At 34.3% G+C, this 17,162-nt stretch overlaps 3 protein-coding genes across 4 annotated transcripts; 1 reads left to right on the top strand and 2 right to left on the bottom strand.

Annotated features, from left to right (window-relative positions):
* The first annotated feature begins 1,156 nt into the window (after positions 1 to 1,156).
* On the top strand, positions 1,157 to 2,402 carry LOC129286589 (protein EXORDIUM-like 2). Its single transcript, XM_054922533.1, is given in 2 exon segments — positions 1,157 to 1,795; positions 1,798 to 2,402. Coding segments are annotated over 2 exon segments (894 nt in total). The 5' UTR covers positions 1,157 to 1,218; the 3' UTR covers positions 2,115 to 2,402.
* Positions 2,403 to 3,279: 877 nt separating this feature from the next.
* Positions 3,280 to 7,929, bottom strand: LOC129285149 (phospho-2-dehydro-3-deoxyheptonate aldolase 2, chloroplastic-like). Its single transcript, XM_054920711.1, has 5 exons — positions 7,333 to 7,929; positions 6,709 to 6,986; positions 5,907 to 6,183; positions 4,338 to 4,583; positions 3,280 to 3,658 (listed from the first exon to the last, which is right to left on the bottom strand). The coding sequence occupies exons 1-5, from the start codon at positions 7,825 to 7,827 to the stop codon at positions 3,392 to 3,394; spliced, it is 1,563 nt and encodes a 520-aa protein (XP_054776686.1). The 5' UTR covers positions 7,828 to 7,929; the 3' UTR covers positions 3,280 to 3,391.
* A 508-nt stretch (positions 7,930 to 8,437) lies between these two features.
* Positions 8,438 to 14,152, bottom strand: LOC129286884 (ABC transporter G family member 1-like). Of its 2 annotated transcripts, none has more exons than XM_054922972.1 (8): positions 13,808 to 14,152; positions 11,054 to 11,133; positions 10,337 to 10,807; positions 10,021 to 10,110; positions 9,789 to 9,920; positions 9,420 to 9,626; positions 9,243 to 9,329; positions 8,438 to 9,147 (listed from the first exon to the last, which is right to left on the bottom strand). In XM_054922972.1, exons 1-8 carry the CDS (start codon positions 14,025 to 14,027, stop codon positions 8,485 to 8,487), a joined length of 1,950 nt encoding a protein of 649 aa, XP_054778947.1. In that variant the 5' UTR covers positions 14,028 to 14,152; the 3' UTR covers positions 8,438 to 8,484. The 2 variants fall into 2 exon arrangements, with proteins under 2 accessions (XP_054778947.1, XP_054778948.1); XM_054922973.1 differs by having other exon boundaries at positions 8,864 to 9,147; positions 9,243 to 9,324.
* Positions 14,153 to 17,162: the final 3,010 nt, after the last annotated feature.

Raw genomic sequence — 17,162 nt, 5'->3', positions numbered from 1 at the left:
TATGCCTACCGTTAAATTTTAACAAAAGTTTATTAAAATAGGACTTAATGTGTGATTTTCATTAAATTACTCTCCTTTCTCTCATATTCTCATTTGATAAAAATCACACATCAAGCACCAGATTTTAAAAAATTAACAGACGTTCATTAAAGTTTAATGGTGGGGGATGAAATTACTTCAATTTTAATTATTTAAAATTTAAAATATACTTTTTAAAAGTTTATGATTTAAATTTTCCTTAAATTTATAATTCAGAATTCAAATTATATATTATTCCTTTTGAATATTTTTTAAAAGTTTTAATTCATTAATTAAACAATAAAAATAATTTATATTTTTAAGTATAATATCTGTAAATTTTTTGCTTGGACATCCTAACTTTTTAATCCACTCTAATTTTGCCAATGGCTTGCAAGCAGTATATCACTGGAGACATAACTCCCACTGAAAGTTAATCAGTGTTGCATGTTCATGGCCCCATCCACTAATTAAGATAAACCAACACCTAAACGGTTAATCAAATTGTTATTAGAAAAAATATTATTTTTAAATCAGAGCGATATACACTAATAATTTGGAGTTACAAACTGGATTAACCCGCCATCTTCTAAAACTGAACTACAAAGCCATTCAGACTTGGAAAAAAAATCTTATGAAGGGAGTACCCCCCAGGTCCCCACCACCATCATGCTTCACTATATTTTATCACAATAAGTCCCTTGTATTCAGATACTGACTCCTCTAACTCTGAACATGATGTCATCATTTCCCCTCACTTCTTCCCAATCACGTCCGTCCATTCTCATCCGACGGCCATGATTGCCTGAAATGTTCCTGATAGGGACCCACGTGGTTTTATTCGAACTTGCTCTGAAATGCATGGTTCCATAGGGATTGTGGATGATACATATCCAGAGTGAGGTCAAATCGGTCATTTCACTTCCTCTCTGCGGACACAGAGTTCTGGACTTCGACGTCGCTATCGTTTAGACCGCCACGTCACGACACTTCAGAAGAACCTCACAGTTTGGCACAGTTGACGAAATTTTACACCCAATCACGATCCGCCACGTGGACGGCTACCAAAATGACAACTCCCTCACAGCTGTACCTTCTTCCTCGGTATATAAATAGGCCATGTCTTCGTTCGTCTTCATTGTGCTCTTTAGATAAATCTTTCCCCATACATTTCTGTTTCCTCTGAGTTTCTCCTTAAAAATGTCTCTCATTTACCATAATGCCATCCTCTTCTTCACTGTGTTTTGGCTGTGGCTTGTGGCTGAGGGGGCTTTGGTTCAGCAACAACCCTTGGTGCTCAAGTACCACAACGGCGAGCTTCTGAAGGGGAGGATCACTGTTAATTTGGTCTGGTACGGTTCGTTTACTCCCATCCAACGGTCCATCATCGTGGACTTTATCGAATCCTTAAACTCCCCGAAGGCGCCGCTTCCCTCGGCGGCCACGTGGTGGGGCACCACCGGGAAGTACAAGGGCGGATCCTCTGCGCTCGTCGTAGGGAAGCAGTATCTTCACGAGACCTATTCTCTCGGGAAGTTCCTCAGGTCCAGACACTTGCAAGCGTTGGCGTCCAAGTTCAATGACCTCGACTCCATCACCGTCGTCCTCACCGCCAAGGACGTTGCCGTCGACGGGTTCTGCGTCAGCCGGTGTGGCACTCACAGGGCGATCCCGCCCGTGGGAGGTAAACCTCGCAGAGCCTATATCTGGGTCGGGAATCCTGAGACTCAATGTCCGGGTCAGTGCGCGTGGCCTTTCCATCAGCCCATTTACGGCCCCAGACTCCGCCGCTGGTGGCGCCGAACGGTGACGTCGGTGTTGACGGAATGATTATCAACTTGGCCACTTTGCTAGCCGGCACCGTGACGAACCCCTTCAACAATGGCTACTTCCAAGGTCCGGCTACGGCGCCACTCGAGGCCGTATCTGCTTGCACCGGGGCGTTTGGGAGTGGGTCGTACCCGGGATATCCGGGTCGGGTCCTGGCGGATAAGACAACCGGGGCGAGCTACAATGCGCACGGCGTGAACGGCAGGAAATACTTGCTTCCGGCGATGTGGGATCCGCAGAGTTCGGCGTGCAAGACGCTCGTGTGAGATGATGGGAATGGCTTAGTTTACACGTGGCGGAGTATGATGGAGCGGGTGTAGATATGGATTGGTAGGAACGGTGCAGGAGATGATGAATGAAAGGGAGGGAAAGCAAAAGCTGCAATGAGACATGTAGCAGTTTGTTTTTATTGTTCATAGGTCTTTGAAGTTTGGATCAGTGTTTGTCATTAAGTGTGACGTGTAAATTGTAAGGTTCTAAATGGAGGAATATCATGTTAAAAATATGCAAAATGAGTATTAAATAACAAATTATCATCATTAATGCTTGGTTCACGTTGCTGTCAAGCAATTTCTTTTTCTTTGGAAGGTGAAAAGAAGATTCAGAAATTGCAGTTAAAGAAAAAAAAAAAAAGGGACTTTGAATTTTTTTTCTAGAGAAGATCACTGCCAGGTACAGTAAATGATGGGAAAACTGATTCATCTGAATAAAGAAAAGCCAAATTGATTGCCTTTATGTTTGAATTGAAAGGGTTTGGTGGGTAACGTTAACCTTTTTACTATTTAGATAGGATAAAGGTGAAATCTTTCGAATCACAAGTTGGCGTGTGTAGGTGTCTTGAAGATACTTTTTCTGCATATTTCATCATGTGTAATTCATGTGTCAAACACAAAAAAAAAAAAGTTGTCCACTTGATGAATTATTATCATTATTTCTGACAAATCACCTGATGCATTACCAAGTTGCTTTTCTTGGGCTGAAAAGAAAGTCACCTTTTACTTGAATGAATCATGTTATTTTTTTCGTACCGTCTAGATACTCCCTACTACCAATGTCGTAGCAGTTCCAAGACTTTTAAAACCACTAATTAAGTTTACTGAGACAACTTCCTGAGGTGAATGGAGATTCGTCAAACAAAGTTACTCTTACTTCGGGGCACGAAAAGAAGTTACCTTTCTCTAAGATACTCATGCTTCCTTTCAAGGGGGTGCTTGTCCCCTTAAATGCATCCCTGAAATGATCCTCGACTAATTCGAATTGTGCTGAGACACGACCTTCTTGGGCAAAAACTTCAACAAAGCAATTTTGCATTTCCAGAACTTAAACTCTAAATCTCTAATTAAGCTAATATAACTGGATTGTGATTTGAACCAACAACCAAGATGTTTCTTAACTTGTTTTCAAGATGAGAATTGATGGTGCACTCATGAATGAAACTGCCAAACTGGCGCTTATTTACTCTTTATTGCATTGCAGAAACAAATAAATACACCAGGGACCAATATTTTATCATTATTATAATTCAATGTTTTTTTTTGTGGGGTTAATTAGAGAGAGAGGCGAGAGAGTGTAGAGAGGCAAGCCTTGATCTGCGAAGCCTCTGAGAAATCTTAAAAGCGAGTTCAAGAGACTGTGAAGCATTGAGCCTGGGATCACAGTGAGTGTGGTAACGTGAGGTCAAGTCATCATAAGTAACAGTTCTTGAACCTCCCACGCATTCTGTCACATTCTGACCTGTCATTTCTAGATGAACTCCTCCTGGATAGCTTCCTTCTTCTTCATGCACATCAAAAAATGCTCTCAGCTCACCCTATCACAAATGTCAGATATTAGCACCAAAACTTCAAGCTTTATTGGTGAAATAGCTTTGAAGATAAACAACAGTCAGCTAAGGCAAACAATGACTTTCGCGCAAAGGCATTCCACTGGATGAGGAAATCCCACATTCTCAAAACTGGACCGGTTAAGACAGTAGCTTAAGAGTTAGTGATCTAACTATTGTTGAACTGGAGTGGCCATTATGATTAAAATAATATAATTTAATTAAAATATACAAATATATATATATATATATATATCCCTAAATTGAGTAATATTAATAGATAGGGAGAATGACAACGGATGATCTCATAAGAAAATTAATGGCAAATCAAGAGGTCATCATGACTTGGGTTCCTAACTTCAGTACCTATCTTCCCATGTTTTAGCACTGAAAATATTTTAAAAATCTTGATTTGGAATTAACCTTTTCAGAAGGTCCATAGTTGTCTTGACACAATGGGAGAAAAAATATAAAATCTAATCCAGTCAACTTGTCGAAAATTCCTGACCAGACCGATTACAGGATTGGTTCGTCAATTCATCGATTTGACCAACCAACCCGTGCTGGGTCTGATACCGTGGAACATAAACAAATAAACAAGGAAAGGAAGAAAATATATATATATATATATATAGAGAGAGAGAGAGAGAGAGAGAGAGAAGATTACCCTTATATCATCAAAAGAGCGAGTTTTGAGTCCAGATGGAGCTTTGATGGTGTTTCCATGCATGGGATCACTGACCCAAGTGACAATTTGACCTGCTCTGCGAACTGCCCTGATTAGATGTGGGAGTTTCATTCTCAGATTCTCGGCTCCCATCCTTACTATCACTGTTATTCTTCCAGCCTTGTTCTTTGGATTCAATATATCTATCAGCTTCACCAGTTCATCTGGATCCATCTTATTGCTCACCTGAACAGGGAGGGGGGGGGGGAAACGTATTCCTTCAGCAGCTGTCCTTTTTGCTTTTTTCAGACAACCAACTTGAACCAACTCTGATCTGGATGTTCTAAAGCTAAAAGCTCGAAAAGAAACTTTGATTTGGATCTTCCAAAGTTAAAAGCTTGTAAAACAATAAAAATAAAAAGGTAGAGAATAAAAGGACTAAGCCCCATACACTAAGATACATCCAATTTTAAATGATCCAAATTCTCAGCTTGGAGTAGCTTTTAATTTTAGTTGTAGGATCTTCCAATTTTAGTGCCTGTTTGGTTCATTGAATTGGATGTAATGTAATGGAATGTAAAGGTAAGGAATGAAATGGAATGGAATGATGTTTACATGAGTTTGTTTGGTATGGTATAATGAGGAGTGAAAATAAATTTATTTTTTATATTTAATTTAATATGAATATAGATTAAAAAGGCTAAATTAACCTTACTGCCTTCCCCTCTCTCACCTGCTTCTTCCTCCCTGCTGACATCCATCCATTTTTCTTACTCACTCTCCACCCATTTCTTTCACTTCACTCCTCCTCTTAATGGATAAAAAACGAAAGCTCTTCCAACCTTTTTTTCCTATAGCAAAAAATAACCAATTCAAATAGGTAGCCATTGTCCTCACTTGCGTCACAGTTTATCATCACAAATTTCATCACAGGTGGAGGTGGGATGCAGACTTAGGTTTAGCGTTGGGGACTTGGTGCAAATCTGGTGTCGACGATAAAGGGGAGGACAGAAATCTAGGTTCAGGGTTGGGGGTTTGGTGCGGATCTAGTACCAACAATAAAGGGTGCCATAGCTCCGTCAACAGTGGTGGACACTGGACAAGGTGGGTGGCGTTCGACTTTGATGAAGATAAAGATGAAGATGAAGCAAGGGTACAACTGTCATTTACAACAATGTAATCCCCATTACATTGGCCTGTTGATGTAATCCTGATTACAATATGAGGTAATGCTAAAGTCATCACGTAATCCTCATTACTTGGCATTGCCCAACCAAACACCATGAATGGAGGGAATGCATCAGGATTAGAAGTAATCCTGCTGCAGGGCAACGAACCAAACGGGCTATTAGCTTCTTTGAAATGAAAGGCTTACATTGTGTCCCTGAAGTCGGAAGTACTTCAAGTTCAAAGATTCAAATTCTCAATTCGAAGCACATGCTATGGACACAGAGGTTACTAAGAGATGACTACAACTAAATCACTCAATAAATCAGGCACAAAAGTATTATGATGAACTGATGATATAAAGGTAGAAAGTCTCAAGAACTCGACACCAAGGATACAAACCTTGATGCCAAGTGGATTAGCAACTCCTCTCAAGAACTCAACATGAGCACCATCAAGTTGTCGAGTGCGTTCTCCAACCCATAGCATGTGAGCTGAGCAGTCATAATGAAGCCCTGTAGTAGAATCTTCCCTAGTAAGTGATTGCTCATAAGGCAAAAGCAAACACTCATGGGAGGTCCAAAACTCTGTCATGGTCATGATTGGATGCTCATCTGTCAATCCTGCAGCGTTCATGAAGCCAATGGCTTCATCCACTCGGCGAGCCAATTCACGGTACCTGTTAAAATAACCAGGATGAGCAGATGGACTAGAAGCTGAAAACTTCTTGAGGAAACAACTTTAAGCATCAAAAGGTTCCAATTACTATGAAAACATCAAAATGATCCTATAATGTTCTGCAGAAAAACACCAAGAGTGTATATTTTCAAGCTATTGTAACTGTATCTATTGGATTTTTATGAAATCCAATCTTGATTCACTTCATTTCTGAACTTTTGGATATGTGCCAAGGAGTGTATCTCCAATAACAGTCATGCCATTTTACTCGAAGATTCAAAGCAGGATAAAATCATTATTGTCAGTTCATTCAGAAGCAGAAACAGAAACAAGGAAAATGATAAAGAAATACTCTTAATTTCAATTCATCCCCTGTAGTCTTTCACTATCCTTCATGTCAGACATAAAGAAATTGATTCAATACTCAAAAGGAAGCAAGGCATGGATACTAAAACATGAAGACTTGTATTTAACCCAAACAACAAACAGATATGAAACAAATTACAGATAAGAATAGAAAACGTGCCTGTCCCCGTGCTCATTGTGGTCCATGAAATCTAGATTCCATTGGCTGACCCTTTGCATGGCAGCATACCCTCCTGTGGAAAAGGCCCTTAGAAGATTCAGAGTAGCAACAGATTGACAGTAAGCTCTAACCATTCTCTGTGGGTCTGGAACTCTTGATGCTGCCAGAAATGCATCACCATTCACAACATCACCCCTATAGCTTGGCATCCTCACTCCATCCCTCTCCTCATACGGCTCTGATCTTGGCTTTGCAAATTGACCTGCCATTCTTCCAACCTACGTCAACAATTGAAGTATCTATGTCAATCCCATTCACCACACCCGCGCACACACACACACACGCACGCACGCACACATCCAAATCATTGCTCAATTGGGACTACAAAACATCAGTTTCCAACACTGCTTTACTAATACTTATAGTCCAGATTGAGAGGTTTAAAGTTTCAAACAATTCAACTAGAGTGAAAATCTGAACAACCCCAGAATGGCTCACTAATCCACTTACACTAACAACAATATCAAGTTTCAATAATCCACTGGGAAGAAATTTCCAATTCCAGCATTCTTGGAATTGCTCCAAATGAATATAAGAGAGAGGGAGAGAGAGAAGTTAAGAGACCTTTATTATAGGCATTTGGGCACCGAACATTAAAACGACACTCATTTGAAGCATAACACGAAAGGTATCACGAATGTAGTTAGCATTGAACTCCTTGAAGCTCTCGGCGCAATCCCCACCCTGAAGGAGAAAAGCGTTTCCCATGGCGGCCTGGGCGAGTTTATCCTCGAGGCTCCTCACCTCTCCGGCGAACACAATGGGAGGGTAAGATTCAAGGGTTTTGAGGACTTGATCGAGTTCATTGTGATCCGGGTATTCCGGAAGCTGAAGAGCCTTCTTGGTCTTCCAACTATCAAGAGTCCATTTGGTGTGAATTGAGGCGGTCGACGCGATGGAAGGGACGGTTGATTTCGACGCCTCAGTAGAATTCGCGACTATACTGAACCTACCGCCGGCCGCCGGCGGGAGGAGGCGGAATGTCGGGGAAGGAGATGAAGGAAAGGAGTGGCGAGCAGGATTACAGGTTATGAGAGACGAAGAAGAAGCGAGAGCCATGTCAAAACACAGCTATGGCGAACAGAAGGATGTCGACGTGAAAGGTAGAAACTTTGTATTTGAGAATTTGTTTATTGTGATTTATTTGAAGAAATCAAAACCCAAAAGTGCATGAAAGCACACAAAATGCCAAAATGGTATGAGGAATCTATATATACAGTATACACAATCTCCTGCTGAATCAGATCTTTGCCATTTCGACAGATGCTAATTTTTTGTAGCATATTAAATTATTGGAGAGCTCGTGAACAAAAAAAAGTTATATGTATAATAATTTTTTTAAAACCTCACCCGAACAAATTTTAAAAGTTTGTTGTATAATAGAATATTTTTCTCATCACTGAGAATTTCAACGCCTACATCTACACAAATGGCATAATTAACTTCAGAAGTGGCAAGAAATTAAATCGGTCAAAGATAAAATTGCAAGAAAAGAAAAAAATAATAAATATAATAACTGGTTCGTATATTTTATTTAAAAATTATAAACTCGCCTATAATTTTACTTGATACATAATTAAGCACATTTGAAAGTCCTATTGAAGATACACTTGTTATAAGCGGAGTCTACAATGATATGTTTATAAATACACATACATACATACATACATACATATTAACTCGTATATTCTAATTACTTATTGGATTTCATTTAATTCATGCAATCCCTTGATGTAAAGGAGTAGCATTTGGATTTGCCATGATCTGAATGCTTGTCTTAGGAGGCCCAGAAAGCAAAGAAGCAAGAGCAGGCTTCATCTTCTCCTTCCCTTTGATGATCGCCAAAAACACAACTCTGTACAAAACAATCATGCCCAAAAGAATCCAAAGATCAACCCACTTTGAATAGGTCATGTCTACTTCCCATTTGCTTCTTAGGATCTCTTCCCCACTTACACTCCCAAACCTAAGTCCCTGAAACTCATTCTTGAACATGCCTTGGAAGGCATATCTATGGAAGGCGACGTAAGAAAGAGGGTACTTCCAGAAGATTCTAGGGAGGTCATTGGGGAGTCTAAAGAAGCCTCCTGCAAGCATCATGATGCCTTGAATACCAGCACCAGTTATGATTCCCATGAGGAAGTTAGGAACGACGCTAGCCACTATCATCATGAGGCTCTCAACCAGCATGAGACACGCAAAAAGGATGCAACAGAAGCAGACGAAGTGTTCAGCGGATTTCTGAAGGCCAGGAAGGTAGTAGGCTATGGCTCCAGGAATGAGAGTAACGAGTAACAAGCAAGGGATTGAAGATAATGTGTTTCCTATCACATAGGTTGTCACTCCGTAGTGTCCATTTAACCTTTCTCTCTGAAATACCTATATATATATATATATCAGTAGAAATGGACAATTATTACAGTGACTATACATTCATATCTTGTTAAATGATAAAGATGAGAACATATACAAACCTTCATGTCCTCCACAAAAGAAGGGAATCCACCAATGGTCATGAAAGTTAAGAATGAAGACACAAACATGAGAAGGGCACCTCTATCCTGAAATAAGCATAGATTATATATATGTATAGATATAATCATGGACATGCGTATCTTTAAGTCTCATTTTGTCCTGATATTTTTTCTCACCTGAATGGATCCTATGCTCATGCCCAAGTCATAGAACACAGTGGACAAACCTAGAGCAACGCCCATGTATATGACAAGGCGTAACCAGTAATAGCCTACATCGCGACGCATGTTCACAAGTGATCTCTTCGTAAGAACAACACACTGAGTATGGAAGCTTGCATGCCCTCTCTTCCTCTTCTTCATCTTCTCCGCCATTCCACTTTCCTGTAAACCACACCTCCGTATTATATATAAATTACTCATCCACTTTCTTTATTGTGAAGGGAGCCAACTGGTTATGTAGTTCTGTAATCATTGGTTATATATAGTCATCTTCATGTGATAGATATCTGTGCACGCACCTATGTGGATCCAACAAATATATACCTGTGTAGTCAGTGCTGCTACTTCTGCTTGAACTTGTTTGTTCAAATCAGAAGACTTGTATGACTTCACAAGAATTTCAATTGCCTCTTCTGTAGGCTTCCTTTGAGTTCCACTTAAACCGAGTTCAATGTCCTGATAAACCAATAAGAATCTCAATTAATCAAAATTGGAGTTCAACTGCATGATTAGTACTGTGTATGTATGGTGTTTGAGTGTAGTGCATAAAGCATACCTGATAATCAAAATCCTTGTTTATAGTTTTCAGGAAATGATCAGATGGATTTTGGAGAGCTGGACAAGGAAAGCCATTTGAAGTAAAGAACTGCAAATCAAGGGGACGTTATATACGTACATACATACATACATGATAGTCACGCGCACACATGATATTTAGGCATGAGTATGCTTACCAACAGACATAGATCCAAACCCTTGTATCAGTACAGAACAAGCACACAAGACTTGAACATAAAGTAGACTGAACAATTGAACATATGATGATATATCTACACACACACACACACACACACACAGATCAAAACAGTAACCTCAGTTGCAGCAGAAGCAGGACCAAAGAACAAAGTTTTTCCTGAAGAAAGAAGACAAAGATTATCAAAGAGTTGAAACACTTCAGTACTAGGCTGATGAATGGAAGCAATAATGGTCCTTTGAATCCCATCCTTTCGATCAAGGCTTGCGATTCTGCTCATAACATAGTACGAGGCTGCACTGTCAAGTCCACTGGTTGGTTCATCGAGGAAGAGAAGTCTCGGACGTGTGAGGATCTCAATGCAGATACTGACTCTTCTCTTCTGGCCTCCACTGATTCCCTTGCAACCCCAACCACCAATTCTGGTGTTAATGGCGTCTTGCAGACCCATTTCTCTTATAGTGAACTCTGCTCTCTCCTTTTTCTCTTCCTTTGACATTGTGTCTGGTAGTTGAAGCTGAGCTGAGTAGTACACTGCTTCTCCCACAGTTAGGGTTGTGAGTAAAGTGTCATCTTGTGTCACATATGCCTGAAATCAAAGGTGGTAATAATAAATCATTTCTTAAAGTTTAGACTAATAATTATAGTAATATTATCCTTAAGTCTGGAGGCATGTGCTAATTCTAGTTAATTCTTAGATCTAACTCATTTAATTTTTTTTTTGGCTGTAATAAAAAGATATAGTAACACTTTAAAACAAGAGAAATTGAATTACTAACAAATCATACATGCTTAATTAATGAATGAAAAATTAAAGGTCTACACATATAGGTACCGAGGTCCCATAAGCCAGTGCTTGTTTGTGGCCATTAATAAGAATCTCTCCTGTTTGCTTTGTGTTTGAACCTAACCTCCCTGCAATATGTAATTCATGTCATAATTTCCTTCAGTTGAATTAGTTATAGAAGGAACTAAATTAAAAAAAAAAAACTCATGGAGACCAATGAAATATGGGACAATGATGGATAAATCCTTTTGAAATAGGCAAATAACAATTTGGTGTGATAATGACAGTAAGGTTCCAAGGAACTTTTTTGAGATTAAATTTGTGCGTGAAATTACTGCAGCATTCCTCTACAATTAATTTTATATGGTTCACAAATTTGATTCTATCAATAATTAAAACAATTTAGGAAATCACAATTTTATATCAGTAATGTTTTCAATAAGCAAAGTCCAATTAATTTTATATTGTTCATAAGTTTGGTATAAGTATTTGTAAGTTTGATTTTACTAATAACTAAAATGATTTAGAAAATCACAATTTTCTATCAACAAAATTGAACTAATTTTATATGGTTTACAAGTTTGGTATAAATATTTACAAGTTTAATTTCACCAATGACTAACATAATTTAGCAAATCACAACTTTTTAAATTGTAGAGGGGTAATAAAGTAACTTTACATATAAATTTATTAGACCAAATTGTCACTTTTCTGATTTCAGAGGGATTTATCTATCCTTCTTCCATAAAATATCTCATGTTTTAAATATAGTAAATTTTATAATAAAATCATATTAGCATCTGAAGTGTTGGGAGTATTATTATATGGGTTCACTTTTAGTGATTGGATTGTGGTTGAATTGATCATAATTAAACTAATCTATATATTTTAAATTAAGAATATATTAACTATTTTGAATAAATATTTTATAATTTAAAAAATAATATAATTATGATATGTTAGATATTTATAACGTATATAATTATTTTCTAAATTTTTTTTATTTTTCAAGATCATTAATCTATTATTCTTCATTCCCCAGTACGTCTACTTATGTACAGATACAGAGAGTTATTAGTCATAACTTAAAAACATGTTTTAAATTTAAAAGCACAATATTCTGGCAAAAAAAAAAATTAAAGCGCAATAAAGAATGGGATGAATTGATTAACGGCCTGTTTGGTTTCTATTATCATTTTTTTATTTTTAAAAATATTTTATAATATAGTTTTTAAAATTATTTTTAAAACAAAATAAAATGAAAATAGTTTTGGAGTTAAAAATTAGACTAGTAGTGATGGTTATAAGTATTTAATAATAGTGACTAATAATAAAAATTGGTTAAGATAACTATAATTTTTAATAATTAAATATAGTGTATTTTAAAAATAAGAAAAGCAAAATGAAAATAACTTAAGTGCCTGTTTGTTTTTATTCTTTAAAAGCTATTTTTTGTTTTTAAAAATAAAAAATAAAAAATTTTATTTAGATAGGTGTTTTTCATTTAGTTATTTTTAAAAATATTTTCATTTTTTTAAAATAGAAACAGCTTTAAGTTGTTTTTGTTTTATTTTTCTTGTTTTTAAAATATATATTTGATTATTAAAAATTATAATTACCTTGAATAATTTCTATTATTAATTATTACCATTAACAAGTTATAATTATCACTATCAGTCTTTTTTTTTTAAGTTTTAAAACTGTTTTTTAAATTGACATAGCCAAATAAATTTTTATTTTATTTTATTTTAAAAATAATTTTAAAAAATATATTACAAAATATTTTTAAAAAACAAAAACGAGAACAGAAAGCAAATAGACTCTTAAAGCTGTTTCTAATTTTTATTTTTAAAAATAAAAATGAAAAGCGTTTTGAAAATAACTAAATAAAAAATACTTATCCAAACAAATTTTTTTATTTTTTATTTAAAAAAACAAAATACAGTTTTTAAAAACAGAATACAAACAAACCCTAAACCATCTATTTCTAAATTTTGAATTTTTTTATAGCATTTCACTGACCCACAATTTTTTTTTTTTAAGATCAATTGGTTACTTGATTTGGTCTAGCAATCATTTAACATATGCTTTCTCTCCAAGAATTTGGAGTTCAAGTGACATCTAATCCCATAAGACAGCAAGAGCGCCTCTATGTGAGAAAGGGTTAGATATGGTAGAAAAAAAATATAACGTTTTCTCAGCTGCAATTTATAATATGTTTTTTGTTTTGGTAAAATTTTGAATAAATAAAGTCAATTAAATAGAGTTTGGAATCTTAATTTTTCCCAAAAAAAATTTCAAAAATAAGCTTTTAATTTAATAATAAAAAATATTAAAAGTGATATTTTACACCAAAACTATGATAATTTTGTAAGGAAGAATGATAAAAAGGTCCCAAAAAGATTAATTAATTTAATTTAGGTCACAAGTGTCAAACTTTAAAAATTTGTAACTCAATATTTCAATTCTATAACTGCGTTATGATGAATTCGTAACTTGTTTTTTAAATTTTAACATGCTTAAAAAATAAAAAAAATTATTTTTTTATTAAAATTTAAAATATAAGTTATAAATTTATCACAATGAGGTTGTAAAATTACGAAATTAAGTTGTAAATTTTTAAAATTTGACATTTAAAATCTAACTTGAATTAATTGATTTTGTTGAGACCTCTCTGTTATGCTCTCAATTTTGTAATGAAAATAAAATAACATAATTTTGTTATAAAAAAAAGAAAAAAAAAACTCTGATCTTTTTACGTTGAAACAGATAATATGATAATGAATGAAAAATTACATTTACCTGCTAAAGCATCAAGAAGAGTGGACTTGCCACAACCAGAAGGACCCATGATGGCCAAGAGCTGACCAGGCTTTGCATAACCACTGAGACCTTCAAGTATTGTTCTGCTTCCATCCATCCCTTTCTTCTTCTTCTTCTTCCCACTTGAAGAAGAAGAAGAAGCTGACGTCACCCACACATCCTTCCACGTCAGCCACATCCCCATCTCGTTATCATCCATCTTCTTCTTCCTTGCTGGACCACCGCTTGGTGCTCCTTCCACATCTAACGTCGTCGTTTCGATCTCTAGCCCTCTTCCAACAACCCTAAAGCTGTCGTTGGCTTCATATTCACAAGCTGTGGTTGGAGGATGAAGGGAAGCCATTGTTGGGAACGAGAGAGAGAGAGAGAGAGAGAGAGAGAGAGAGAGAGAGAGAGAGAGAGATTTAGAGTTTGAATATGCAGTGGCTTCTAATTAATGATATGATGATACTTAGCCCTTTAGGAGACAGGCAATATTTATAGGCCTCTTTGCACTGTGCATATACATCAACAAGTTTTTCATGCTCCTTCCATATCTATTTAAATGAGAGAAAAACTATCCACAAAGTTAAAAAAATTAGTTAATTATATTAATTATGTTTTAAAATAAAAAAATTGAACGATAATACTCTTTATTAACTATATTAATCAAGCCTTCATTAATTATTTTTTATGACTATAAATGATAAAATTATGAGGGGTAATTTAAAAAGTTTGCAATAAATGCTATTAAAAAAATGTAATTTTACTTATATAAAAAATAAATTAAAAGTAATAGTTTCTCTTATAAATAAAAATAAAGGGAGTAGTTATGTTTATTTATATTAATTATTTAATTTATTGTGTTTGATATTTTAATAAAGTGAATATATTATTGAATATCTTTATATGGTTATTCGATTGGGTAAGATTCAAACATTATTGACCCAAATAAGGGGCAATTCTTTCAAATGTATTTTGTGCATTCATATTCTTATTAAGATAAATGAATATTCAAATTTTAACTTATCACATTATAAAAGATTGATTATTTATACTAAATCCAACATCTGTTGATCAACTAATCATTTTATTAATAAGAGACAAACTCTAAAGCTCTCATTTGTGCTTTTTAAGCTTAGCTTGCCACTATCAATTCAAAAAAGTATTTGGTTTCCCTTATTGTAATCTTCTCATAGGCTTGTATTGGAGCGTTAAAATTTTTTTCCATGTAAGCCACCTATTGGACTACTCCCTTTTGTTTCATTTATAAATCAAATTCTAAAATATTTATTTATAAGTTACAGTGTAATTTTTTAGATAATATTTAAAAAATATTTTTAAAATTGCTCTTCATGAAAAAGAAAAGTAACATAACATCACTTTTTTTATTTGTTATATATGAGTATATTTAAAATTCTACACACTTTTATTTCTTATACTTTTTTTATATTGATATTGATAAAGTCGGTAGAAATAACTTATAAAAAAGACTAGAAGAGTATGATGTAGTGGTAGTTAGTATTTAATTTCCTTTTTTCCCCCAAAATTATAAGGTACTTTTAATCAACCTCCATTCCCAATATAACAATTCACATTGTTAAAAAAAATGCCTACTTTTTTCAAATCCACTCTTATTTAATAGGGTAACTTAATCAAAAATAAATACGAAAATATCATTAATCTCATATATTCATTAAGGGGACAATTTAAAAAAATTCATTAATTACACCTGAAAAAAATAATATGTCGTGTATTTTTAGATATGGAATCTTATATTTAAAAAATGCCTTATAATTTTTAATAACTTGTAAGAGAAGGCAGACATTAATATGATAATAAGATTTATTGTAATTAATAATGGTAATGTTGAAAATTACTTCAGTTTTTTTTACAAATTTAATACTTGGAATGGTCTTTAACTAATTTTTATTATTATAAATGAATTAGTTAAAAATGACTCATATTAAAGATCGGAAGAAGTACAATTTTTCATTTCAACTCACAAGATTAATAAACAAAAGCACTAATAAACGGCAAGCTTTCCCAGTGCTACCTCCTTAAGTTGAAATATAGCATTGACGTACTTTGTGTATGTGTTTAGGTGTATGAATCTCCCTTTCTAGTGAGAAAGAATTAGGTTAATTAGGGATAAAATTAATCATAACCTTAAGTCAAGCTTGAATTAATAACCAAGCACTAAAGTCAAGCTTGAATTAGGATAATCCCTCCCCATTTCATTTATTGTCATTGAATTATATTTATAATTTGTCCCCTTTATTATGAATAGTTCAATAAATGATAGATGGAGACGGATATATAGCTCTAGTGGTTAGTGCTGTGTTGTTTTCTGGACTTTCTCGTAATCACTCTCCCGTGTATTAATATATTCGTGACTTGATATATTCAGTTATATCAATTTTATGGAGATCAATGAAATTATTTATATCTAATTTTTTTTCTTTTCTTTTTTCAAATCTCTACATGCCTAAATTCAGCTTTAAGAGACGTGAATAGTAATTTCGAAAGGCATACACCCTTGGGAGTCGTGATCACAATAGTAAGTCATAGTTAATTCACTGTTTACCAAAAACTTTAAATTTTTAAAAATATTTACATTTTTACATTTATATCTTTATTAAATATTATATATAAAAATTTTGATAATAATAATTAAAATTTTAATATATTATTTTTTAAAAAATAATAAATAAAGTCAGGGTATAGTTAAAAAAAATAAATGTAAAATTCATTTAATATTATATATTTTAGATTAGGTAATATTTTTAAAAAATATTTTATATTGTAATTCGAAAATAGTATGTAATAACTTATTTTTGTAATGTCAAGAATTTTAATTTTTTTAAAAGAGCAACCATTCATTAATACTGAAAGTCAGATAAAAAGAGTGCAAATATTAATAGAAAAAACTATAAATTCCAATCCATGTTACAAGAAAAACATTTTTAAAATTTCAATTCCATTTTTATGCTATCAACTCCAGCATACCAATAACATCATATAAAAACTGTTACTTATACTTTCATTAAGTAAAATTCTTAAAATTGTTGCTATCAAAACTGGTGCCTAAAAAAAAAAATTGTTATATTGGCAGCCAGCGTTGCATCACTGTAGGCAATACTTCATTTATAAGTATAAAAAATAGGCAGAAAGAGTAGACTCTCTCAAGTGTGGACAGTAAGAATTATACTTCATTTATTTTCTTTGATTTGTAAGTATAAAAAGTAGACTCCCATATTTATTTAGCTGGCTTTGAAGTTATAACTCAATTTTTTTTTCATGCATGTTTTTTTTTCATGCTTTAGCTTGCTTGTCATTTTTTAACAACCATATA

This window comes from Prosopis cineraria, unplaced genomic scaffold, assembly GCF_029017545.1.
Source record: "Prosopis cineraria cultivar Desert tree isolate PC_DT_omini unplaced genomic scaffold, ASM2901754v1 PC11, whole genome shotgun sequence".
NCBI lineage: Eukaryota > Viridiplantae > Streptophyta > Magnoliopsida > Fabales > Fabaceae > Prosopis > Prosopis cineraria.
This window is presented reverse-complemented; position numbering and strand designations above follow the sequence as displayed.

What these genes read in the sequence shown, in the direction of transcription:
- LOC129285149 (XM_054920711.1), bottom strand. Translation starts at nt 7,827, where the DNA reads ATGGCTCTCGCTTCTTCTTCGTCTCTCATAACCTGTAATCCTGCTCGC. An exon ending in CCCAAATGCCTATAATAAAG is followed by an intron (nt 6,987 to 7,332) that starts GTCTCTTAACTT and finishes TTGTTGACGTAG; the next exon opens with GTTGGAAGAATGGCAGGTCA. An exon ending in CTAATCCACTTGGCATCAAG is followed by an intron (nt 4,584 to 5,906) that starts GTTTGTATCCTT and finishes CTCCCTGTTCAG; the next exon opens with GTGAGCAATAAGATGGATCC.
- LOC129286884 (XM_054922972.1), bottom strand. Translation starts at nt 14,027, where the DNA reads ATGGATGATAACGAGATGGGGATGTGGCTGACGTGGAAGGATGTGTGG. An exon ending in TCTTCTTGATGCTTTAGCAG is followed by an intron (nt 11,134 to 13,807) that starts GTAAATGTAATT and finishes TACATATTGCAG; the next exon opens with GGAGGTTAGGTTCAAACACA. An exon ending in CTGCTTCTGCTGCAACTGAG is followed by an intron (nt 10,111 to 10,336) that starts GTTACTGTTTTG and finishes CTTGATTTGCAG; the next exon opens with TTCTTTACTTCAAATGGCTT.